The sequence below is a fragment of the Mollisia scopiformis genome (assembly GCF_001500285.1).
Source record: "Mollisia scopiformis unplaced genomic scaffold LY89scaffold_2, whole genome shotgun sequence".
In the NCBI taxonomy this organism is placed as follows: Eukaryota; Fungi; Ascomycota; class Leotiomycetes; order Helotiales; family Mollisiaceae; genus Mollisia; species Mollisia scopiformis.
Window position 1 is genome coordinate 358,100 of NW_017263582.1, and position 24,433 is coordinate 382,532.

The 24,433-nt window shown below is 48.3% G+C and overlaps 7 protein-coding genes across 7 annotated transcripts; 3 read left to right on the top strand and 4 right to left on the bottom strand.

The window, feature by feature from the left end:
- Positions 1-629: 629 nt before the first annotated feature.
- Positions 630-3,668, bottom strand: LY89DRAFT_679873 (uncharacterized protein). The gene is made up of 2 exons (XM_018213957.1): positions 2,949-3,668; positions 630-2,900 (listed from the first exon to the last, which is right to left on the bottom strand). Exons 1-2 carry the CDS (start codon positions 3,487-3,489, stop codon positions 739-741), a joined length of 2,703 nt encoding a protein of 900 aa, XP_018077412.1. The 5' UTR covers positions 3,490-3,668; the 3' UTR covers positions 630-738.
- A 2,482-nt stretch (positions 3,669-6,150) lies between these two features.
- Positions 6,151-6,692, bottom strand: LY89DRAFT_679875 (uncharacterized protein). Its single transcript, XM_018213958.1, has 2 exons — positions 6,282-6,692; positions 6,151-6,231 (listed from the first exon to the last, which is right to left on the bottom strand). The coding sequence occupies exons 1-2, from the start codon at positions 6,616-6,618 to the stop codon at positions 6,218-6,220; spliced, it is 351 nt and encodes a 116-aa protein (XP_018077413.1). The 5' UTR covers positions 6,619-6,692; the 3' UTR covers positions 6,151-6,217.
- An 883-nt stretch (positions 6,693-7,575) lies between these two features.
- Positions 7,576-9,205, bottom strand: LY89DRAFT_727840 (uncharacterized protein; the record flags this gene model as incomplete). Its single annotated transcript, XM_018219200.1, has 3 exons — positions 7,576-8,841; positions 8,896-9,021; positions 9,089-9,205. 3 exons carry the CDS (start codon positions 9,203-9,205, stop codon positions 7,576-7,578), a joined length of 1,509 nt encoding a protein of 502 aa, XP_018077414.1.
- Positions 9,206-10,062: 857 nt separating this feature from the next.
- Positions 10,063-12,258, bottom strand: LY89DRAFT_574388 (Six-hairpin glycosidase; the record flags this gene model as incomplete). The annotated part of the gene is made up of 4 exons (XM_018208741.1): positions 10,063-10,957; positions 11,005-11,276; positions 11,324-11,415; positions 11,469-12,258. 4 exons carry the CDS (start codon positions 12,256-12,258, stop codon positions 10,063-10,065), a joined length of 2,049 nt encoding a protein of 682 aa, XP_018077415.1.
- Positions 12,259-13,766: 1,508 nt separating this feature from the next.
- LY89DRAFT_165998 (uncharacterized protein) lies at positions 13,767-17,474 on the top strand. Its single transcript, XM_018205526.1, has 4 exons — positions 13,767-14,228; positions 14,432-14,523; positions 14,582-17,021; positions 17,082-17,474. The coding sequence occupies exons 1-4, from the start codon at positions 14,223-14,225 to the stop codon at positions 17,340-17,342; spliced, it is 2,799 nt and encodes a 932-aa protein (XP_018077416.1). The 5' UTR covers positions 13,767-14,222; the 3' UTR covers positions 17,343-17,474.
- A 1,593-nt stretch (positions 17,475-19,067) lies between these two features.
- Positions 19,068-21,014, top strand: LY89DRAFT_679880 (lipase 1). Its single transcript, XM_018213959.1, has 2 exons — positions 19,068-19,962; positions 20,116-21,014. The coding sequence occupies exons 1-2, from the start codon at positions 19,421-19,423 to the stop codon at positions 20,735-20,737; spliced, it is 1,164 nt and encodes a 387-aa protein (XP_018077417.1). The 5' UTR covers positions 19,068-19,420; the 3' UTR covers positions 20,738-21,014.
- A 1,041-nt stretch (positions 21,015-22,055) lies between these two features.
- Positions 22,056-24,402, top strand: LY89DRAFT_166208 (uncharacterized protein). The gene is made up of 6 exons (XM_018205527.1): positions 22,056-22,219; positions 22,299-22,459; positions 22,515-23,261; positions 23,310-23,382; positions 23,431-23,607; positions 23,659-24,402. The coding sequence occupies exons 1-6, from the start codon at positions 22,180-22,182 to the stop codon at positions 24,285-24,287; spliced, it is 1,827 nt and encodes a 608-aa protein (XP_018077418.1). The 5' UTR covers positions 22,056-22,179; the 3' UTR covers positions 24,288-24,402.
- The last annotated feature ends 31 nt before the right edge of the window (positions 24,403-24,433 follow it).

Sequence of the window (24,433 nt, forward strand, 5' to 3'; positions counted from 1 at the left end):
GGAATAATTTCAGTAACCATATTCCCGAGGAGTAACCTGCCTTTTCGGGCCAGCCATAAAGAGGATTCCTGTCTTTAGTGCCGACTACAGAGCGGAGAAAGATCGGACGAGGTTTGGTACTGAGCTCTAATTTTGGAAGATTGATGAGAGAAACCCCAACGTTGCACGACGTGGAGGGATGTAGATCGGGTCAAACCATTTCGAGAAGTCCTCTACGAAGCTTAATGCATATAAGCAATAAGCTAAATCGATGCTCCCGTCGATCAATGTTCCTTGCACTTGCAGCGCAGCTTTATGTGGCGCATAACAAATCGGACATAAGGAGATTTCGTGGAGGGATGACGCTTACTCATGCTTGGCCCTAGTCCATAAAGAGAACCCCGCGCCCTCGAGACGTCTATCTCATCAAGAGTCTTCCAAACTAGAGGCAAGGACTGCTGACAATACTCATTTCAATCTGAAGGTTATGTATGTGAATAGCTCCGTTCTTGACATCCGTTTAAGCTGCGCTTGAAGCGCTCTGCTCTGCAGAATTTCTCTTTTCACTTGTGGCGATGCAACTACTATTGTTGTGTTCAGAGTCTATGTTCGTCCAAGAATTGTGAAAGAAAGTTGAACTGAATTCAATCCAAGTTCGGATAGGTCCCATAGAATTTGCTATATTCTATATGCCCGCCATCGGGCAGCTCTCTTCGAGGATAAGGTTGGTCCAACATCCAACCTACCAGAAGCTCATTTCTACCTCTCTTCGATCTCTTCGATCCTAGGTCGTATTCTCCCAGTAGAGTCCTCCAAACCTCGCGGTGTAATAGACAGTCCAGCCAGTTCCTTCAATTCTGTGTCCTCTTTTTGTGGCGGAATCAAAATATTCATTTGCCAAGCCTGCAACCCTTCAATCACATCCCTAGCATGCTGCTTTACTAGCCCATCATTATCTGAGGCTTCGACATATTCCAGAATCCTTTGCACATCCTCGAGACTCTGACCAACCAACCCAAAGCCTAACTTCTTTCTTTCACGACTCGCCGAGTCTAAAGCTCTGATGAAGCTCATGATCAGAAGGATAGCAGAGCGGCGTAAGATACCTTTTTCTGGTTCGGGCTCTAGAGTCAAGATGTGGATACTGAGATCCAAGGCTGTAGAGACAATCTTTGATCCTACACCTTCAACATTTGCTTCGATAGCGGAACCAAGGATAGCGAGGGCTGAAGTACGGATTCGAACATCTTCCATACCACGCTTACTTTCCCATCCTCCGACAATCTGGGAGAGAATTTCTTCGTCAGCTTGCGTTTCCGCCTCCAGTACCTCATCAAGTTGTGGTACATCTCCGCCCCACGCTTCTTCTGCTGCAGCGTTTTGTTTACGTTTCAGTTTGTTCTTTTTTGCTTGCTGGCGTTCAGATTTTGGTCGGTAGCCACGTCGACTGGCAATAAATAACAGTCCCTCACATACCGACTGAGATAATTCTCCAGTCAACGCAAGGTAGTTACTTTTCATGACATGATGTAGTGCCTCACCGAGTCTAAGTCGTTGATCGAGATCATATTCTTCCGTAGGATCGACATATCGATCAATGAGATCTTTCATAACCGCTTTGGGATGCTTCTGAGACAGTTGGTCCAAGGATTGTATAGCTTTGAGGTAGATGTATTCTTCATCGTCTTGCAACAATGATGAGAAGAGGACAAGTAAAGCTGGGATATCCAAGATTGAGCTGTTGGCTCGAATGAGAGTGGTTATCAACTCGAGACCTTGAGCACGAACGGGTGGAGGCGAGTCGGTTGCTGTAAGATAGGACATACCGAGACTGTAGGTCTTGCGATCTTCTACTTGTCGAGAAGTCGGTGTGCTCAGAGGTTCGGTACCCGGGTCCTCCATCGAATTACGATAGGTAAGAAATAGTAGAAGATTCCGTGCTGTTGCTGATATTTCCAACTGAGTCATCTTGCCTATCTTGTCTAAGGAGACTTTTATTGAATCCATCAGAGCGTCCACTTCGGTATTGGGCCGAAAGCTTGGCGCTGTTAGGACAATGTTCAGGAGGCTGAGTGAAACTCCAGCCTCGTTCTCCTTGCCCGGATCCGCCGAAAGAAAGTCCGAGAACACTTGGTTGATCAGCTCAAGGACCTGGATGGAGTCGCCTACCAACTTATTTGGGCATTTTGAAATCATCTGCTGTATTAGTTTTGCCTCAACAAGGCGATCCTGGACGTCTTTCAAGGAGTCTTCTGGTTGCATTTGCATGAATATCAAAGGCTTGCTGGAGTTTGCATTGGTCGCAAACCAGTTCCTACACAACACCATGAATAGATCCGAGATATCTGACTCAAGCTCAGGTATACTGTTGAGTAGTTCGATAAAAGCGTTGACTTTCCCATCGATGCTCTCCAATTGCACATCATCTTTCGGATCTACCTCATCGATGCGAATACCATCATGGTCAGAAGCATAAGTCCAAGACAGCCGCCCAGATTCTGTCCTTCCTTTAGAGGTGAGATTTTGCAGAATAGAGGATAGCAGTCCATTCTTCAGACCCTTAGGTTTTAACTCGGTCGTTGTAGGGAACAACTGGAGCACTACTTTCAAGAGTACTGTGGCTGGCTTGCGGTAAGCAGTCAGAGACTCCTCTTTGGAAGGTTCCCAAGAGGAGAGATACCAAAGAGGTAGAAGTACTGGTCTCAGGAGTCTTTTGCTCAACGAGGGATGGGGATGGGAGGTCACCAAAGTACTCAAAATGCTGAGGCTTCTAGCAAGTTCTTGAGCCGGCACAAGAACCCTACGACTTCCGATAAACTCAATGGGATCTTTCGGAGTTGGACCAATTGAGTTGGCTTTTGAAAGCAACGGATCGATCGATCCTATTACGGGTTCGACGAAAGCATTCCAGCCCGGCATGCCTATTGAATCAGTATTATAGGGTCTAATAGCTGGGTTATGAGACATACCGGGTGCACCAAATTGTTTTCTACCCAGAATCCCAAATCCTATAATGTACGCAGCAGCTTTGTCCATGCCCGGCTCACCTTCTCCTTGAAGTAGAGAGAAGAGCTGCGGTGCTATGCCATCAAACCACTCTTGGGCTGACATTCCTGCAGGCGGCGAAGACAACAGACGTGACGATGCATTTAGAGCTTCGTGAGAGATACTGGATCCTCTGCCTGTTCCACCTGCTGCATTGCTGGTACTTGGATGTACTGACAGAACGAACTCGATGGTATGTTGGACACCTCGTGGCCGGAGTGGTAACCGAGCCAGGGTAGAGATCAATATCGCGTGAAGCTCCTCCGGCACTCGACCAGGCTGGATTAAGAGATTTAAGACTGGCATGAGAGACAGTGTACTCGTGCCATCGAGCAGAGCAAGCAAGCTCTGAGCATTAGACCTTCTCGCGTCAGGAGATAATGTAGGGTCAAAAGCCTCTTTGCCAGACTGGAGAATCTTGTCCACGAGTGGAGGTTCCGCTCTTCTCGAGTTGTATTGCGCCATATTTGCGAAAGCGCTCGATGAAGGTCTAGCAAGAGAACTTACGAACGACCCTGACAGGGCGAATTTTGAAGGCCTTGCGCATTCAGCTTGACCGGCAAGACTGATTACCGTTGTGAGAGGGCTTTAGGAACAGTCTGGGAGCAGACCCAGTCATGTAGATCGAGTTTAATCAAATTCTCTGGTTTTAGATTGTAGTGGCAAGGAAAAAAAGGTCGAGAGCCAGTGATATAAATTTGAGATATATGATCACGTGCAGAGGCGATTTGGTGGCCTGGTTGCCTTAGCGCGGACGCGACTCTCCAGCACGTCAATGATCCCGCGTTTCTTTTCTTCTACACTCACATCATACTTTCGAACGTCAATTGCAACAGCCAACGACGCCATTATCTCATCGTTGCTTCAGAGAGCTCTCTCCAATTTGATGTCTGACTGGCAATAGCCTCGAATACTGAGTTGCAGCACCAAACACGAAATACACACCTGGGACGGATCCAGATACCTCTTCCCACACGCGATACGAAGCCTCTCTCGCTCCTCGGAGCACCTGCAAACCAAGCACTACGCCTTTCCGATAGCTTTCTGTTCAAAGCTCTCCGAAAGGAGCAGTGAAGATCAGAACTTAACCCTAAGTATTTGTTGGTTCTAGCTTTGCAGTCACAGTTGTTCTTCCAAATTATTAGATTCTTGTCTGCTGAGTGATGATCGATGCCGAAAGGCTGAAGTCTGATCGACGCTGAGGATTGAAAGGTTGGAGGGATAGTCCAGATGTTGAAAGACGATAAAACAGACTTCTGCTATGAGCCGTTCTGGTAAAATCCTCGTGTGAGGATGCTCGTCAGGGTTGTCGGCTGGGCGTTATACTCTGATCACTATGGATCGTCTTCGTTGGGTTTATGGATGACATGGATAGGAGATTCAATGTGGCACAGACACAGGCACTTCCTTGAGAAGAGGTCTTTGGGATCTTCTACAAGCTGGCTCAAATCGGCCAACATGGGCTTTATCAACTTTATGGCGGAGGTGACCTGGACTCTTCTGGAATGTGGGGACTGAGCACAACACTACAAAGTGGTCTACAAACAGACTGTCTCCTGCAAGCATTTCCCACTTCCTTCGGGTTGTGAATTGGTAGTGATCTCACTCGTCTGAATCATCTGCTTGTTGCATTTGTAGCGGGATTTCACTACCTCCAAACCGAAATGCAGTGCACTGATAGTCCTTCTACGTGCCTAGGCACCGTGAAGAAGAGACATGCTGTCATGCTCCAGAAGTCTTCCATACCTAGCTGAGCAACCTTTTCACCAAAGCTATAGAGATAGGTTCTGTGCGATTTGGTCCAGTGAAGATGTCCCGTGTCTGCTCTCATCCTGATAGCTACTTTCCGAAGTAAGTTGTAGGACGTTGTATCCACCCTTTCCGTTCATCAGAACCTCGCATTTAATGCGCAGTGAACTCACAAGACCACTGCCGAGGCATCAGCCAAAGGCTCTGTCATATAAGTGTGATCTCGATCAGCCGCATCAACTTTCTCCTTTAGGCTCGGTCCTAGAGTGATGGAAGACGCCGACACACAGTCACTCATCCCCCGCGGTGTGTGTACCCCATTTCCTCTCCCTCGTCATTTCGGAGACGAGCGGCGGAGAAGTAAGCGGTTTTTGTTGATGTATTTTGTCCGTTTCTGGCCCTGTCCCTCCATGAGGGTACAGAGGAAACATAAAACTAATCTCAGAGGGCAATGCTGTTCAAACAGAGAGAGGCTTCGCTATCCGCGTTGAGGTGTTTGCTCGTCCTTGGATCTGTCTATTCCGGGTCCGGTTCACTGCCGGTATTGAACAACTATTGCTGGGTTGAGGGCTCAAGTTCTATAGACGAGAACCAGTTGCTAGCTTGGGCGATGAAATTTCTGGGTTGCGAAAGACTGGGAAGTGTGTTGAGAATGTTCTGGTTGATTCATACTGCAGACTTAGTCTTGAGTATTGACCTAGAGGAAGGGACGAATTTGCTCAGCGTCCAGAACGGGACCCATCTCGTGTTGGAGTCAAAGCTTAGTGCTTGTCTGTTCTGGGTAGCGTTGTGCTGATTGCAGAACTTGTCGAAGGGTTGTATTTGACTCCTGAGTTGCTGTGCTGGATTGTGGACTTTCTCTGAGTTGGCCTCTCGGAGCGTGAGATCAGGACAGGCCTAAGGGAGGGCAGTCCAGGGTTGCCTCTTGCTTGTTCGCAGGCTTGGGGCGACCCCTCCAAATTTTGGGGATAAGTCTACTTCTAAGAATACAACTTGACTGGATGCTAACATTGTCGTAGGAAACTACGACGCTGGTGTGTGTTGAGGTGGATGTGGAACGAAGTTCATGGGTTGGGAAAACACGCAATTTCACTGGGATCAGAGCTTGTTGACTCGAAGCAGATCTTGAGTATGCATTGCAACTATCATAACGACTAGTCCAGTTACACAAGGTATCAATACGCCTGCCCTCCAGCCATCTATCCCCAGCACCCACTTGCAATCTCTCGCCAAACTATCCTCCCAGCGAACGTCACGCACGGTTCTCTACCCGCCACTCGATCACGCTCTACCATGCGCCATAACCTCCGTCCTTCCACTCCTATGCCAAACAGCCAACAACCCACCACAATGCCCACACTTATGCTCACAATCCTTAAACCAGCTCGCCATATACGGAATACACCCCAAGCAAAGACAGCAACAGCACAAAATCGCCGACAAACTACACACAACCTTGTTAGCCAAATCATCTCCAGCACCTCTCACTCGAAATACTTACTGCGCAGTCCCACCACTAACAAACTCCGTCCGGGTCATCTCTCGCACGCCACAGATGGGACAATCGACAGGTGCGGGACCCTGTTGCAGACTCGCCAGCGGAGTTGCCATCTGGTAGTTGTTTCTTGGGGCATTGTTTTGAGGGACGCCTTGCTTGGGTGCATCTTGGGGAGGATAGGATTGCTGAGGTTGCTGGTATGTTTGTTGCGGGTACGAAGGTTGAGGCCCATTCTGTTGGTACGCTTGTTGTTCTGGACCAACGTGCATGTACTCATGCTTCTCGTTCGTGGTTCCGGTGTTGGAATCGTACGTTGGTGGTGCGGCTTGGATTGGAGTTTCTGACATCTTGACAGTAGTTCAAGAAAATCTTTGACTTGGAATTCGAAGTTTTGATGGAAGTGATGGAGATATACTTCGCAGGTTTGAAGTTATAATAAAAATCCAAACTTAAATCTCACTATACTCAAACGTGCAAGACAAGCGAACGAACACGACAAAAGCAGGAACACTGCCTCACTCTTATACCAAGCTTCTCTACCTGCTTGGCTGACATCTTCCACCACTCCTTACGTGAAACGCAACCTCGCCTCCTACCCCAGCTTTCTTGCCGCGGCATCTCATTCGTGGCTGGAAGGAGGCAGTGGTCTTGGGTCTGTATGCCGGTCTTCTTGGTAGGGCTATACAAGGACCGTTTATACCGGTTTGGGGTCAAGTTTGCGGCGTGGTGGGGATCGTTTGCGTTAGAGGGGTGATCTGCTTGCTGTTTTTAGATGGTTGGATGGGTTAAGGGCGGGAGCTAGGAGGTTACGTAGGTTAGGTGTGCTTGGCGCTTGGGGTTTGAATGTTGGCCTTGAAGTGCTGAGAGTTGATGACTAGCAGAAACATTTTAAACGGTAATTTTACGGATTTACAGCGGTTTAAATTTGTGAGTATACAATACAAGTTCAGTATATTGATTCAAACGTGCAAAGAATCACAGGGCTGTGAAATGTGGCGAATATCCATCAAAAACAAGGTAATTCCCAGATGAGGATTGATCGCCACATCGAAGCCCTATGCGGCTTACTCATGGACCGAGGACACCAATCGTCTCCCAAGCCTGCACAGATCATCACAAGGCTGAATTCGAGGCTGAGTAAGATTTGAGGGAAAAGCATCGTTTTCATTAACACAATCAATAGCTCAATGATATCTTTCGCTCCACGTTTCCAATCTGCCACTGTAATAGGGAAAATTCGTTTCCTGGCTTCTTTGATTATACATTACTACTTCCTCCAATCTTCCCCTGAACAAGAATCGCATTTAGACCTTGTCCGCGTCAACTGCAGTGCCTGTTGTAGGGATGGCGTGGTCGGTTGCAGCAGTTGTTGGTGTTGCGGCTACTGGGCTAGCAACGGTCTCTCCTCCAGTGACACCATGGGTCTGCAGAGGAGCAGGTTGCTTCTCAGCAGCCACAGGTGAAGCAGCAGTGTTCTCTGCGTACTGAGGAGGCTGAGATACATGCTTCGTATCGACTGGGGATACTGGGCTGGTAGGCTCGCTCATGGCAGGAGCAGAACCAGCGACTGAGCGAATCACCTCGAACCATTTCTCTGCGTCAGATGCAGTATGGGCCTTGAAATGGATTTCTGAACTTCCGGAGAGCTTGGAACTGATGCCCTTGCTCACATCCTTCCCCTTCACGTTGAACTTCTCGCCGTTGGTCGCGCCGATAACTGCGTCTGGGAGGTAGATCGACATCTCGGGTTGTGGATCTCTCTTAATATTGTCATTGTCCTTGAACTCGTGCAGATACTTCGAAGGAGTGACAACATAGTATCCGGAGGAGTAACCGCTGAAGCTTAGCTTGTTGCGGGACTTTCTCTCAAGAGTACCCTCGATGAGTGGCTTGGTCGACTTGTGGTCCATGTTGGGGAACGAAATGCCTTCAACTGTACGTTCAGGGGAGTTAGGGTCAATCAAAAGGCTACCGTTTCGATCAACGAACCCCTTCCATTCCATATCAGGAGGGACCTGTTGGGCATTTGCCAGCATATCTGCGTACAGCTGTTCGACCTTTTGGGCCTGGCCACCAACAAATTGTTGGAAGGAAGCCATGGCCTGTTGGATGACCTCAATAATGTGGACCTCAAACGTTTGGAAGTTCTGTTGGACAGAGATCAGGTCATGTCTATTGTTGTTCTCCTCCATGACCTGCTTGCCCAATCGATGGACGACTCCGCGGTGAACGACATATGGATCATCGTGGGCGCTCATCTTTCCCCCAGTTGAGCCGAATCCGGCAGTGTGTTGGCCGAGAAGCTCAATGTGCTTCTGAGTTGTGTTTCGTGCCTTCTCAACCTCCTTGGCTCCCTTGGAAGCTCCTGATGCTAGTTCCTTCGACTTGTTCTTGATCTCCTTGTGCAATCGGTCGAGGATAGGTAGAACGGAACCTTTGAGGTTTTTCTCGGTTTCGAGGTGTGTATTGGCTAAGCCTTGCGTGTTTACTCGCATGTTTTCGAACAGTCCTGCGATACCTCCCAAGCTTTGGTCAAAGTGGTGTCCTTCTTTCAAAGGGTTTTGAATAGTCTGCGAAACTAGTCAGTACTTGATGGGTGGCTAGGGCACTTCAAAAGTACGCACCTTCAAAACCTTCTCGTACTCCTTTGCATGAGCCTTCTGGACCTTCTCTGTCGCCGAAACATAATCCTCGAGGTAGCCAACAGCATGCTTCCAAGCTCGCAGACGCTCTTCTAGAAGAGATGAAGTCTACAAGTAATTTGCATTAGCATCTGTACAATGAGGGGCATATTCAGACGAAATCTGGAACACTGACATCCTTAGGATCCGTGGTTGGGACAGCATCATCCGAAGCCGCAGATGACATCGAGAAATTTCTCGTGGGCATCGTGACGGGATGCGAACCCGGAAGTCCAGCTTTCTCAGCAGACATGATCGTAGCCTGTTTGCGCATCATGATTAGTCTTTGACGTTCTACAGTGAAGCACCGCCCTCCTGTGACGATGTACAGAGGGACACGCCATGGGTGAGACATCTGCTCACCTTGTAATTTCTTTTTGTGGGGTAGAGAATCCTGGCTGCACATCGTGGTTAGTGATCCGAATCCTTGCTGCAACAAGATCTCGGGCTGCTTACTCTGCGTTTCTTATCAGATGCAATCACAAATCGAATCTTAGGTATGAATATCGGAATTCGTGAGGATAGAATAGGGGATCATGAAGAAGATATAATTTCTCGGCATGAATATCAGATGCGGGAGTTCTAACTTCTAGCGTGACATAGGGTCCTCCTACGTCATCAGACGCTTCTTCAACACACCATCTCGAACTACCAAATTTCTTATTGCACCGATTAACCTCGCTCTTGTTCTCGAACTCGACCTAAAAGCTTGCACAGCCTCAATTCAAGGAAGCTAGCCGGCATACGAGTTGGGATGAAAGACCCTGAATCTTGGTCTATTGAGTACATGGCCAAACTCTATCTAATGAGGATCGACCTGAGATCTCGTGGTCTCCGGCATTTTGGTATGGAAAAATCAAGGCAGTGGGTCAAACTTCATGCGGGAAGCGACATGCAGATTCGCTTGAACCCTGTCGGGCTCTTGCTATCGACCCTATGAATGCTGCTTTGAATCATATGATTGTGGGGATAACCATGTAGCAGATTATTCAACTAGGACACTTTCTCATATGTGGAAGTTGTAGGTGCTTGCTAAACAGCACAGCCACTTTTGTAGATCTGTAGAAAATATGATTTTTAGTAGAACTTCTTTTAGCCAAAGTCTATCTTCTACTGCACAACTATCTCGTGACTACCACCTTGAGCAGAACTCAGCACCACGGCGTCCCCGACAATCTCAGGATTCATACTTTGCGGCACAGGCTGTCCATCAATCATGATTCTAGGAAGTTCGCCAGCGTTTAGGAGAGGCAATACGAGTTCCCCAATAGTACCATCAGGAACATTATAGCTCAAAGCATACCCATCTTCCTTCGTTTCCCAGCTCGCCTGGTATTTTCCAAGCCCAGTCGTGAATCCTCCTTCCACGTTCGTCAGATTTCCAAATTGAGGCGCGAGTTTCCATGTTGAGCCTGCTCGGCCTGTAACACTGAGTCCCAGAACATAGGTTGTGAGAGCAGCTGTTGGCCCTGAACTCCAGCCGTGAGAGTGTGAGACATATGAAGCGTCATAGTCGTAGCCTCGAGTTGATCTGTACCCAAACGTCCCGTTCTGAAGATAGCCTTCGATCACCGTACTTTGACTTCCGAGGGGATTGTTCAGATACCAGCCCCAGCATCTTCGAATCAAATCCAATGCTCGCGCTGTTTGGCCAATGGAGAAATGAGCTTGAATTTCATAACCAGAAATAAATGGTGAGATGTTCCCAGGAAGTTCAGGTGTAACGGCGCCTATCGGTGTCCAGTTATCCAAGAGCTTTGTAGAAATACTCTCGGCTCTGTCTGTGTCCACTACGTCGAAGACGACGGCCATGCTGTTTGCGTCTTGTGGATGAAGAGTTGTGGCTGTAGCGTTGTCTTTAAATGCTCCGTAGGCATCATCGTAGCAATATTGATTGATGGCTGTCTTGAGATTTGCTGCACGAGTGTTCCAGGTGGCATTGAGACCTGTGTTATCTTCAGCCCAGACTGCTAGATCACTGCCTGTAATGAGAGTGCGGTAGAGACTGAATTGGCGTTAGTATAAGCCGCGAATGGAGAATGAACTACTCACATCATTTGAGGTTCGCTACCATTATACCCGGTTTGCCAACGGGCCCAATCTCTCAAGCCGGTTACATTCAGCAGACCACTTGGATAGGTCACTTTCCCATAAATATAGTCCATAGCTAGAAGGTACTTTGCCCAGTTCTCTTGAAGGAATGCCGTATCGTTGCTATAAAGAAAATAGTTGAAAGTCCCTATCATGGTCCACATATGGTAAGTGTCAGAGCCAAGTTGCAAAAGTGGTGGTCCAGCTTCTGGGAATGCTCCTGTGGTTGGGTTCTTCATTTACATTAGCATTAAGAAGTCAACAGAGACCGAGAGCATACTTGATAATCGTACATCACTTGTAATGCATTCTTGACAGGACTTAAATCACCGATACTGACAAAAGTTGAAGGCACTGCGATGCCCATGTCACCTACAAAACCTGATTTAGCAACGAGTGCGACCTAGAGGGCTTGGACTTCTTACCTGGCCAGACTGCTCGGTCTCTCTTAGCTCCATCAACAATGATCGTATCACCAGGACCAAGCACTCCATCATTCTGCCAACCAGTGATGAGGAACGGAACGTGTCTACCTGTATTAACAGGAACTGCGTTAGTCTGCAATGTATATGCTCCACTGTACCAAATCTTGTTCAATTCATCGTCATTGCTGTGGAAGTAACCTTGATATGCTCTAAGATTGGACCAAGTTGGCTGGAATCCGATGGTCAGGTTGATATCATTGATGTCGACTGTAGCAGTCCCATTGGAGACCAAGAACAGGGTCAAATACCGGAAGCCACCTCGAAGTCTGATATCTGGCATAGTATACGAATACTTTCCAGATGTGTTGAAGACTGCATACAAAGCACCATCGGGACCTTTAAACTCCCCATTGGAGGAGTCCGACCATTCGCCAACCCAATTCTTGCTTTCGGTGAATGCCAAACCAATTGAGCCTTGCCCAGTCGCGTAGTAGTCCAGTGTTACTAGACCACCAACTTCAATGCCAAAGTCGAAGACAAGCTGAGAGCCATTGCCTGAAAGCTTGGCAGATCCTTGAAAGCTCGAGATAAACGCCCCTTCTGAAGACAGTATGGATGCTGGTGAGACTGTCCTCGAAGAGGGTGCGAAGATATTGGACTCCCAAGTTCCAGGAAAGGCAGTGTCCGTTGGTCCACTACAGGTCGTATTCTTCCAACATGACTGAGCAATTGAAGCGTTGACGAATAGAAAGAGTGATATCAATCGAGCCACAAGATTCCGAGGAGCCATCTTGTGCAGTGACCTAGATAGGTCGAGGGTAACGAAAGAAGATGAGACCTAAAGAACAACATCTTGACGGACAATAATGCAGCTATATGTAGTCTACAAATTATAAACAATATCTCGAAGAGAAAGGGTCTTTCGGGGTCGAATAAGCCGAAAAGAAGTCGAAGAGGTAAAATTTCTCCGGAGCGGCGCCGGCTGTATATGTTGCGTCCCTGCATGCAAGCCACTCTCCAATTGCGGGGAAAATCGACACAATATGCGGAGTACACCTCAGTACATTACCTCGCAAATTCAGATGATCGTCAAGAGTACCTCCTCATACTTGATAACGAGTATTCCACTTGGTCCAGCGTCGAATAAAGACGGATCAACGGAACCGAAGGAGAAATGTGACATTCCCATGCAGTGACCCAATGGTAATGCAGAAGTAGGCTCTTCCCCACCAAAGGTCTCTGTTGCGGGCCACTAGATTAACCTTATTAATTCTCAAAAGGAGAATAAAGGTATTGTCACTCAACTATGTGTAAGAGGACCTGTACACTGCGATTCGGTGCGTGTGAAGAGTCCTGGCATGATTTGCATGCAACTGGAAAGGGGTATAAATAGCATGAATGGATAGCACACGTAGTAAATGATCTCATGCTGTTTTGTTTGAATTGCTATCAATGCCAGATCTGGTGGCGGGCCGACTTGATGTCCGAGTGTACGTACAAGGGTCTTCTTCTGATGGGCTGTCAAAGTGCAATGCTGCACGTGATCGATACATTAAGAGGACCTCGATAGGTACTGTACCAGCTATGGTACGGATGAAGTCAAAGAATGTGGGAAGAGGAAGCGTGAAGTGTAAGTAGGGTGTGGATTTACTTTTGAAAGCCTTTGGTTCATCCGAGAACCTATGCATGAAGCCCAATCTGCCACGGTCCCTCTTGAGGACGCACATATTTAAAATAACTCAGGCCCCTCATCCAGACAAAGAAATCTGATAGAAAATATGGTAGGGCTCACGAGTCACCAGACTGTACAGTGGCTTCTGTCCCACGAGGCTGTTATCTAACAAAGCAGATCCATTTCCGCAGCTTCTGGGACTAACACAGCAAAAGGGGTGTGGTTTGAGTTGTGATGATTCGTTGCACCAATCTCTCTAGCAGTATGCAACCAGATCCTGACCTCCATGCCGGGAATGATGACGCTCCAAAGACTGCGATTGACGGCATGCCTTCGCACTGCGTCTAGCTACTGGAGCTAGCTTGTCTTGATGCATCACTACAGCCCCATATTGCAGAGGCGGAGATCGTGCTGGCACTTGTAATTAGCTGCTGCTGACTGATATCTCATATGGATCTTTAAGCGCTAGATAGAGTGGAAGTGGAAGTGGCTTAAAAGGTTTCTTAAAGCCGGCGGGCCGTCAGCGACCATTCACAATGCATCTTAGTTTGGGCGCCTGTACGTGGGAGAGGAGGAACGGAATAGGGGGTTCTGGCAATTCACACATTCATTCACACACATAGATGTCCAGGTCCAGGTCCAGGATATAATATCTGACAGCTACTGCCCGCTGTCCATAGCTGCAACCATTATCCATCCAGCTCGGGACCGTACATTAGACAGGCGGTGTCGTGCAGTGTGCCTCTTCCCCAAAAACAATTCTAGAGCTCACAGGGACGCTGGATTTTGGCTTTCTAGGTCGAACGTTCGCTAAGGCCTGATTGAGAGGCTTTTCCGAGAACCTCCACTACGTCTCTCGCTCAGTCTGCTCTGCTCTCATTAAACATAACCAGCTTCCTCACCATCCTGCCATGCGACCACGATCCTCCACCTCTTGAAGACTCCTAATCTACCCATATCCTTAACGATCCAGACTCTCGTCCTCGACAGCTCCCGATGAGATCACCGCTTCCAACGAGAATCTTGGTGCCAGGCCCAACGCAAGGGGAACATTCCTTCGATTGCTCGTTCTTCGACTCCCGATGAAGGTACGTCGTAGTGTTCTGCGCTTCGCACCAGATGCTCCCAGGACGTCTGCGAGCCCTTTGTTCATTCGCCAGTCACCATCTGAGGCTTCGCGCTTGTCTTTTCCGTTGTTGCACGCGAGCACCGGACGTTGTACTGCTTCCTGCACAAGAATACAGATATAACCCGTATACAAACGACTTGCTAACTTCGCCCTTCTCTGCAGACCTCATCCAGACCTCGAGGAGAGATTGGGGGAAGCTTCGCCAGCAGACGTGGGCATGTCCCCCAGCTCTCAATAAGTGATACCAATCACCAGTAAGTTTGACGTACTGCTTTATCCTTGCAGTCGGAACATCGTGCTAATCGTGTCAAGTGTTACTGAGGCAATTGGGGACATGTATGGAGACGATGACTACTCGAAACGCGACTCACGGCCTCTCAGCTTTATAACCTCTCCTCTAAACGATTCGATCGAAGCGAAGACCTTTGTTACTTCACCACTACACGAATCATCTGGGCCAGGAGGATCCTATCTGGATGTGGGCAGCTCCAGGCCATCTCCGAACACGAATGGGAAGACTGGGAAAAAGGCGCACACATCGCCCGCCATGCTACAGAGTCCAAGGAGCACGTCTTTTGACAAGGGGACGTTATCTCCGACGTTATCACTTCGAGATCGTAATGTCGCGGAAACAGCGAATGCGCAATTTCCGCTTAATGATATAGACTATGAGTCAAATCCGGCAGCTGTTGCTCAAGAACTGAATAATCTCCAAGCTTTGAGGCGCATGTCGATGGATGTGGGAAACACGAGCGATCCGGATCTGCCATCATTCCAAGGTGCTTCTTTTATGCCATCAATTGCCCCAACAGGAGATGATGATGAGGACGATCCGTCAAGGTTGTTCTGGGTCCCAGCCCGGGTTCATCCCGAGCTTGCGCCAATGGAGTTCAAAACGTTCCTCGAAAAGAGAGTACAATCGATCAAGCGGCGATCGGGCGAACAGGCAAGTCTATCACCGGATAGTCTCGAACGAAGTGGATCTGGGAGTAGTCTGAGGAGGAAGAAATCAATGCTTTCGAGGCAAATTGATAATGATGGTGGGAGAGGGGCTGTTGGATATAAGGACGGTGCAGAGCAATTGGAAAGGAAGAAGTCACTTTCTACACAGCAGACCCCGGAGTTGAAGATCTCGGACCTGAAGGAACTTGAGTCTCTAGTTCGAGATCCTACGAAGATGCAGCAACTGAGTTTAGATACCAGTAATCGTATGAATGGGGAAATGCCCGGAAACGAGGATATGCCAATTTTACCACAAGCACCAGGCATTGGTTTGAGGCGCTCCACAAGGACAACCTATAGGAAAGGTAGCTTAAGGAAGGGAGAGAGGGTACCGTTCTCCAAAAGAGCTGGTGCTATGAATATGAAAGCGGATACCGACGGAGAAGAATCTCCAGCATCGTCCCCAATTGACGGACGCCCTCCCATAGGATTCCCTCTTACCAGGGTCCAATCGGAACCAACTTCGACAGAGAATTTCTCACGCCCAACTCGCGGAGCCCGCCGACTACAGAATCTTCCTCAGACGAGCCCGTCAGATTCGGGTACAGAGGGTAGTGGAAAAGATGACAAGCTGGGCCAAGCAGAAGCGAAGCCTACTAGAGAAGCCGCACCGCAAATCCCACAACCTGGAAATCTCCCTAGGAGCAGCACTTTTCCAAGAAATGATACTCCTGTTCCCCGCATCATTGAAACTCCTCCCCCACCGGAAGCTGTCGAAGCTCCACCTCCTCGACAAGCTCACCAGTTCCCTGAGAGAAAATCTTCCCAGGCACCTGTGCCTTTGCATCATCAAGTGGTTCCTGAACCTCCAGCTCGATCGAGTAGACGACCGACTTTGGACCGGCAAAACTCGTCAAATCCACAAACGATACCTAGGGCAGCTGCTCCTCAACAAACCTTGAATGATATGGCACAACATCCATCTCCGCTCCCTGGAAGTAGTGCAAGCACTGATACGCTCACATTCATTCCGACATTGGAAGAGAAGAAGCATGAGCGGAAGTCAAAGAAAGAGAAAGACGACGTAGAAACCTCGGCTTCTTCAAAGAAGCCAAGTTGGGGTTGGTTCAAAGGTAGCGACGAAAAGGAGAAGAAAGATAAGAAAAGAGAGGAAGATCACAAGAAGACCAAACCTAAGGTGGTCGTGGACAAAGCTCATGATAACACTCGACTCGATGTGCTACAATCAACCATGGATGCGGGAGTTCCACGAGGCCGGGAAAGCTTACTGCTGGACCGAGAAAGCATAGATCTGAAGCTGCAGGATGAGAGGAAAAAAGAAAGCTCTCGCAAATCAGGCGGAGAGCATAAAAAGGAGAAGGACAGTCTCTTTTCGTCATTCTTTAGCAGCAGCAAGAAGAAGGGTGATCGTGATTCAGGTGGAAAGAAAGGCAGCTCTCTTCGAACTCTTTCACCGGAGCCACCCCCTAGACAACTCAAACCAGATATCGACTATTCTTGGACCAGGTTCTCTATCCTCGAGGAGAGGGCTATCTACAGGATGGCACATATAAAGTTGGCAAATCCGCGCCGGGCATTATATAGCCAGGTTCTCTTGAGCAATTTTATGTACGCCTACTTAGCCAAGGTGCAACAAATGCATCCTCAGATGCAAATTCCTCAGTCTGCACTTCAGAAGAAGCAAGAAGCAGAGAGGCGACAGAAAGAGCAGGAACAACAACTACGCCAACAGCAGCAGCAACAGCAACCAGCCGAAAGTGGGGAGCAGTACAGATATGACTACCATCAGGTGAGGACGTCTTGCACCGGGTTTCAAATCTAGCTAACTAGTTAATAGGGCATTGCTCAGTATGCAGAGCAACAGCAAACTCCAAAGTCGGAAGGGGTCAATTATGTTGATGATTCTCAGATCTACGATTACGATCACCAAGCAGAGTCGTCTCATTCCCAAAGCTCCAATAGGCCACAGTCCCGTGCATCGCAGCATAATCAAGAGAATGGGTATGGAGATCAAGGGCAATATGGGCGGCAGGGCAAGGACTATTACCCCTATGGACATTCGGATGACCACGACCAAGACCAGGAAGACGAAGCGGATGACATGTGGTGATTGTACCATACCTAGCAGATACGCCCAACCTTCTTCTTGTTCTCATGCATTTACGATGGAGTTTCGAGGCGTTTTCCAAGTCAGAATAGGCCTTAATTTTGGTGGGTCTGGTTCAAGAGTTTATCTGGAGGTACATTGTCGTTGGAAGCATAGCGTCAGGGGGTTTGGCCATGTTCTACATGGATTATTGTCCCTTTCCTTGGGGACTCTTATGTTGTCATCTGTGGAGGCCGGAGACATAGGTGCTCATGTTGTACAATAGATCTACCACTGCTCCTTCGAAAGCAATGTGGGAATGGAAATCGGTGAACAACATTTCAGACTTTTTGATACAGTAATCGAACCCTCGCGCCCTCGTCTCTTGATGACCATCGGATACTGAACGAATCTATAAAGCACCCGAGAAATCCCAAATACCGACCAGGGTCGAACATTGCTGGTAGCCCAGCTTTGAAGAGAACTTGTGGTTTGAGCCCGGGCGATTACATGTAGTCGAGAGCGGAAGGAACCTCTGGCGGAGGGGACATAATTATTGGTAAGCTTCACTCCCTTTGCGTAGTGCAAATCTCATAGTGACTCTTTCAAGGCGGCGGTCAAAAATTTAGAAGCAATAGAGAACAACCTGTTTTCGACGACACTACAATTCATCCTGACATCTCCAAGTATCTCTTGGCTGCAGCTGCCAAGTACTTTGGACGAGATAATTGGGGAGACGACGGAGAGACTTTCCAAGAATGGACTGGGATTATAGGATACACCCAAGATTCTGAGCCCGTTGTTGGAGAAGCTCTGGGTCAAGAAGGGGTTTAGATTTGTGCTGGATTCAATGGCCATGGTGAGTTGTCCGAGTGGGTTAAGGTATGAGATGCTGATGATTGAAAGGCATGGCACTGACTTTTCAGTCTGCGGAAGCCTTGGTGCAAGTTCTATGGGAAAAGAAAAAGAAGTAGATGAATGGCTTCCGAAATGTTACAAGCTGTCACGGGTGCCGAAGACTGAGTGTAAATCCCACTTCTCATAGCCTCTAATAGTACATAGTAGCCTACTTTTAGAACTAAACAACTCCTTTACTAGATCTGTCGACTTGGTTGCGACCAATCGAAAGGATCTTGAACAAATGCAATTCTTATTTCTACACTTGTAATCATCCAGCTTTTCAGGGAAAATCCAGGCGTTTCAAGTGGTTTTCGGGTTTGCAAAGGTAGGTTTGGCGGTAATCTACAGAAGGGGACGTGTGCTAAGATTGCGGAAGGTTGGTCTTCATTCTTCTCCTATCGAGTTAAGTTTTATCCCGAAAGTTTCCAATCGTCTCGGTACAAGAAGGCTGACTGTTTCTTTCCAGAAGGAAGTCAATACGTGGGCTACCTTGGCCACCAAGTTTAAATTGAAACAGAAAAAGAAGACCAAGGATGCTGAGGTGAAGGTTGTTAGTGGAGACGATGGCGGTTAGCGAGGTTCCTATTCCCGCAAGCACAAATGGAGAAGCCGGGTTAGATGTACTACAACGGCAAGCAATAATGAAAATTGCAACGCTGGTACCAAATCGGCTAGGGCGATTACCTGGTAACGAGGAATAACGGCCCAAGAGAAGTTGTGGGGTCACTCTCACGGCTTTGAGGTGCGTTCAGTGGCACAGTTGAGGGGCACAATACCTTTCCTTTGCTGAATAGCACGGCTTTAACGGCACTTTCGAAAAGTACCGTGTTAAGCGATGTAAGGGTAAAGGGGCACTGAATCCAAGCTTCTCGGTAATGTAACCCTACTTACGAGCGGCGCAGCATTCTTTCCTAGCACGTACTCTAATTACTTCTCATAGCTATCTCTCGTGCTTCGCAGTTTTCTTTCCTCTTAGTAACTTTCTCAGTAACCTTCCGCACAGGTTCATACTGCGACAACCATTTTGCCATATGAAAATGCATCTAGAACACCTGTTCGTGGCGATCCTTGGCGTATGCGCCACAGTGATAGCATCACCAGTCAACAAACAGCCCAACGAAATTTATACCCTAGGAAAGTCATGCCACATCCCAACCGACGTTCTCTCCACTCCAATTCCACCATCGCAAGACAGCTGGTACATGGATCCTCCCTCTGGCTTCGAGTCCACGACCCCGGGAACCATCCTCCGCATCCGCAAAGCGCCAGGGAACCTCACTGATATTATCGCCAACAGCTCCACCGCCTACAATATCCTGTACCGCACTACTGACAGCCAGTACAAGCCAACCTGGGCTGTAGCGACGCTCTTCCTGCCAAGTGTGATAACTCCCAACTACGGGGAGTATTTCCTCTCGTACCAGATCCCATACGACAATGCCAATGTTGACGGAAGCTCTTCATACGTGATTTATGAGCCGGGCGTGACGCCTACAGATATCAGCGCGGGATTGGGCAGGGGCTGGCATGTTCTCACTGGGGATTACGAGGGCCCGCTCGCGTCGTTCAGTGCCGGTGTTATGTCTGGGCATGCGGTACTTGATGGAGTGAGGGCCGTGTTGAGTGGTAGCTGTGCGGAGACGTTTGGACTGCTTCCGGAGGTCAAGTATGCCCTTTCGGGATACTCGGGTGGCTCAATCGCCAGTGAGTTTGCCGCCGAACTGCAGAAAGACTATGCTCCGGAGTAAGTCTACCGATTCCCAAGATCGTTCTTCCCTTTCCCTAGAGATTTCTTTTCTTATCCCGCAACCTCGAAAGGAATTTTAACAGGGCTCGTCTTTCTTTCTGCTTTGGATTTTTTCTGGACTAGGAAATTGCTGACTATTCGATCTTCCAGACTCAAATTTGTAGGTGTTGCAATTGGTGGGACGGTACCCAACATTACAAGTGTTCGGGACACCGTTGATGGCACCGTCTCCGCTGGGCTGCTCCCCTCGTGGCTCGTGGGCGTAACGAGCCAGTTCCCCTTGGCTCGCAAGTACTTGGTGAGCGTGTTGAAGAAAACCGGTCCCTACAACGCTACCACCTTCTTCTCAGTAGCAGCGAGTGGGGACATTTTCACAGACCTTACGGTCTTCGAGTTCCAAAACATATCCAACTATTTTGTTGACGGATTTGCGGACCTCAATGACCCGCTGGTGCAGGCGGTCGTGAAGAGTGATAACACGATGGGCGACCACGGCCTGCCAACGATGCCATTGTTTGTGTACAAGGCGATTCATGACGAGTTGAGTCCGGTGGTTGATACGGATGAGCTCGTGGACCGGTATTGTGAGCTGGGTGCCAGTATCTGGTACCGGCGTAACACGGTTGGAACTCATGGCTCGGAATCTGCGGCTGAGAACCCCATAGCTTTTGAATTTCTGGAGTCTGTTTTTGCTGGGACGTATTCAATAGATGGGTGTAAGATTGAGACAGTAACTAACCCCGCACCTTCTCAGGTGGTTGTTGGAATATGACATATCCGTTGTTTTCGTTCTCTCTGCGTACACGAACAGGGCTTTATCTAATCTATCATAATGTAGTACTTTCAGGATCAATTCCCCTGCATTCAGTAGGGAGCAAAAAGGAAAGGGGTGGTGTAGGAAGAACTAAAACATCTTCCCAGAACAAATGCTGAAGCTGCGATTGAGAAAGTTGTACGGCTAAGAAATGCAGATGAAAAGAAACATGTAAGAATTTCAAATAGGAACTGCATAATTACGTTCTTAAACGAGCTTTCGGGGGCAGACGGACAGTGGTATCAACAAATTTTCAATACTCCAACAGTGTCCCAGGATTCGCGGAACATCTATCAGATGACATATATTGTTGACAACTTGCAGCGCAAGTGAAAAGGAGCGAATCTGCCCCCTCCTCTCCCCATTGCACGGACTCGTCGGGAAGAACAAAAGTGCTCCAGGGACATAAAAGCTAGGGACTGAAGTCCGAAGGCATCAAACAACCAGGAAAGAATGTTGAATTGCTATCCTGAATGATTTTCTACTTAGAACCTTTCATAGTCCTTCGTCGTAATGAGCGACTCATCCTCTCCTCAACCAAGCTTTGTCTCAACCCTCTTCCGAAATAACTCAGCACATCTAGCGGACAACACTCCTTAATGTTCAACTTTTGTCTGATTTTTGAGATGGTCTCTTAACTATTAGACGAGATCCCAGACAACAGAGGTTCCCGGGCTGTTGTTCACAACCCGCCAGTCAGCATCAGACGAGGTGGTATATCCTTCGATTCCCAAGGTCGCAAAGAAATCATTCAATGTCCACGTGTACGGTTCGCTGTGATTCAAGAGCGCAGAATCGGCATGATATTTTATGCATTCTAGACCCAGAGCAAACATCTCAGGGATAGCGGAGCATTGAGACCCCACTAGATCAAGTGAAAGGTCGAATGTGGACAGAAGAGATATAAAGAAGAGAATAGTATTTAGAGGAGATATAATTGGAAATAGTTAATTGAGAAGTATCTGACGGCATATACTCGCGCCCTCGTCTCTTGATGACCATCGGATACTGAACGAGCTTATGAAGCACCTGAGAAAATCCCAAATGCCTTTATTGCTAAAGGTTGTGATCGTGACACAAATAATTCCAGCTACTCTTACCATATTCCAAACTTTGGAACAGAACTGAGTCGCATGTGATGATGATATTTAGTGGCTTATAGAATTGCAGCCTGGAAGAGGCGACTTTAGAAGTGGCAGTGGTGAATCCTTGGCGCTCGTGGTACGCAATGCCATTGACGATTCCAGGCATAACCTTAAAAGTGCTTAGCGTCCATCGCGGGGAGCTCGTCACTTCAACTTATCCTACATACCTACCCACCACTACAACGCCCTGCCTCAACATCAGATCTCACGGTACCATCGAAACTGTGACTTCTTGGCTACAGGAATCAGGCAAGAATGTTTCGCGCTCAGCAGAACGCTTTTGACGATGTCGTCGGTAAGCTGAACCATTACCCAACTCAGAGAGCTTCATGAGCTTGAAGCCTGCTGGTAGATCGACCACTGACTCCTTACAGCCAAGGCGACCGACGAGAATCTCACCTCCGAGAACTGGGAATATATCATGGATGTGTGCGACAAGGTAACTGGCGAGGACAGCGGTGCAAAAGACGCCGTGGCAAGCATGATCAAGAGGCTGGCGCATAGAAATGCCAATGTTCAGTTATACACTTTGGAAGTCCGTCGCCCTACTGCTAGTGAAGGTATATCATCATGGCTAACATACCCTCCAGCTTGCAAATGCGCTCAGTCAAAACTGCGGTCCCAAAATGCACCGAGAGCTTGCTTCGAGAGCCTTCACGGATGCACTACTACGTTTAGCTAGCGATCGAAACACACATCAGCAGGTAAAGGCAAAGATATTAGAACGTATGCAAGAATGGGCGGAGATGTTTAAGGACCCGGATCTTGGTATCATGAAAGATCAATACTACAAACTCAAGACCCAAAACCCGAACCTGCACCCGCCGTCAGCCCCGCAGAAGAGTCGGCTTACGGATTTGGATCGTCAGAAGGAAGAAGAAGAGCTACAGATGGCATTGCAATTGTCTATCCGTGATGGGAGCCCCAAAGCACCAGCAAATGCTTCGCAGGCAGCCAGCGGACCTTCCCAAGCTCAGCCAGCCCCCGTGCAACAGCCAATGCCTTCGGGTACCACAGCAGCTACTGTCTCGAGAGTGAGAGCACTATTCGACTTCCACGCGACCGATCCTGACGAGTTGACTTTCCGAAAAGGCGACATCATCGCTGTCCTAGAGTCTGTCTACAAGGATTGGTGGAAGGGGCTGCTCAGAGGACAAACTGGTATCTTCCCGTTGAACTATGTTGAGAAGCTGGCAGATCCGACTCCAGAAGAATTACAACGGGAGGCACAAATGGAAGCAGAGGTGTTTGCGGAAATTAAGAATGTTGAGAAGCTCCTTACATTATTGAGCACTTCAACATCTGACCTTAATGTCCGGGATAATGAAGAGATCACCGTAAGTACAGTCCTCAACTGATGGAAATAATACTGATTAATTCAACAGAAGCTATACCACTCCACACTAGCTATTCGTCCAAAGCTCATCGAGTTAATTGGCAAATACTCTCAAAGAAAAGGTATTAATAGCTCATCGCATGAAACAAAGCATTGCTAATTGGATATAGATGATTTCACACAGCTTAATGAAAGATTTATCAAATCTTGCCGTGACTATGAGCATCTTCTTGACGCTTCGATGGGAGCACAGCCTACATATGGCCGCTATGGTGGAGGATATCCACCGCAAGCTGCGCCACCTCAAAACGACCCTGGCCGATATTATAGTCCGAATCCGCAACAAGGTCAATAAATTTATCGTTCAATATCCTACTCATACTGACATTCAATCTTAGATCAACCATACCCACCTCAACCTCTCAGGACTGGGCCATCACCTTTCTATGTCGTAGCCCAGCAGCATCCACCACAAGGCGGCCAAGAGCCCCAAGGTCCTCCAGGTCAACAAGCATACCCTCCAAGGGATAACACTCCTCGCATACCTTCCAACCAGCAGCCGCCTCCATCCCAATCACCGCCACCCAATCAATATACCGGCCCCCAACCTCAGACTGGTCATCGTCCGGAGAGCACATACAGCAACCCCCAAGAACTTGCAACCTCGATATACAACTCTCCTATTGGAAACCGTCGCGATTCCACTTATAGTAACTCGCTATACTCTCAAGAAGACCCATACAGCGCCGGTGGAAGCGGAACAGGTCAGCCACCTTTAGCACAACAGCAATACAGCGCATACGCTCCCCAAAGACAACCAAGCTACGATGCCCCTCCCGCACCATCTGGAGCTGCACCGCCCGCTCCTTCAGGTCCAATTTATCCTTCCATTCCCGGAGATGCTAGGCAAACTCTACCCTCTCAAGGACAGTACAAACCGTATCCAGGCACAGCAGAGAATGTAGCTGCACCGAGTGCGCCTCCAGGTGGACCAGCGGATTTCTATAGGCAGAGCACGGCGTACTAGTTTAGTTCCTAATAATGAATTTCCTAGTTAACGAACTCGGTCGCTCCTTCAAGTCGGGCATCTTGATACGAAGCTAGCATATTGGATGGATGGGAAGGAAGTCAGTCACATGGGCAAGGTAGTAGGAGGTTCACAAATGTATCATA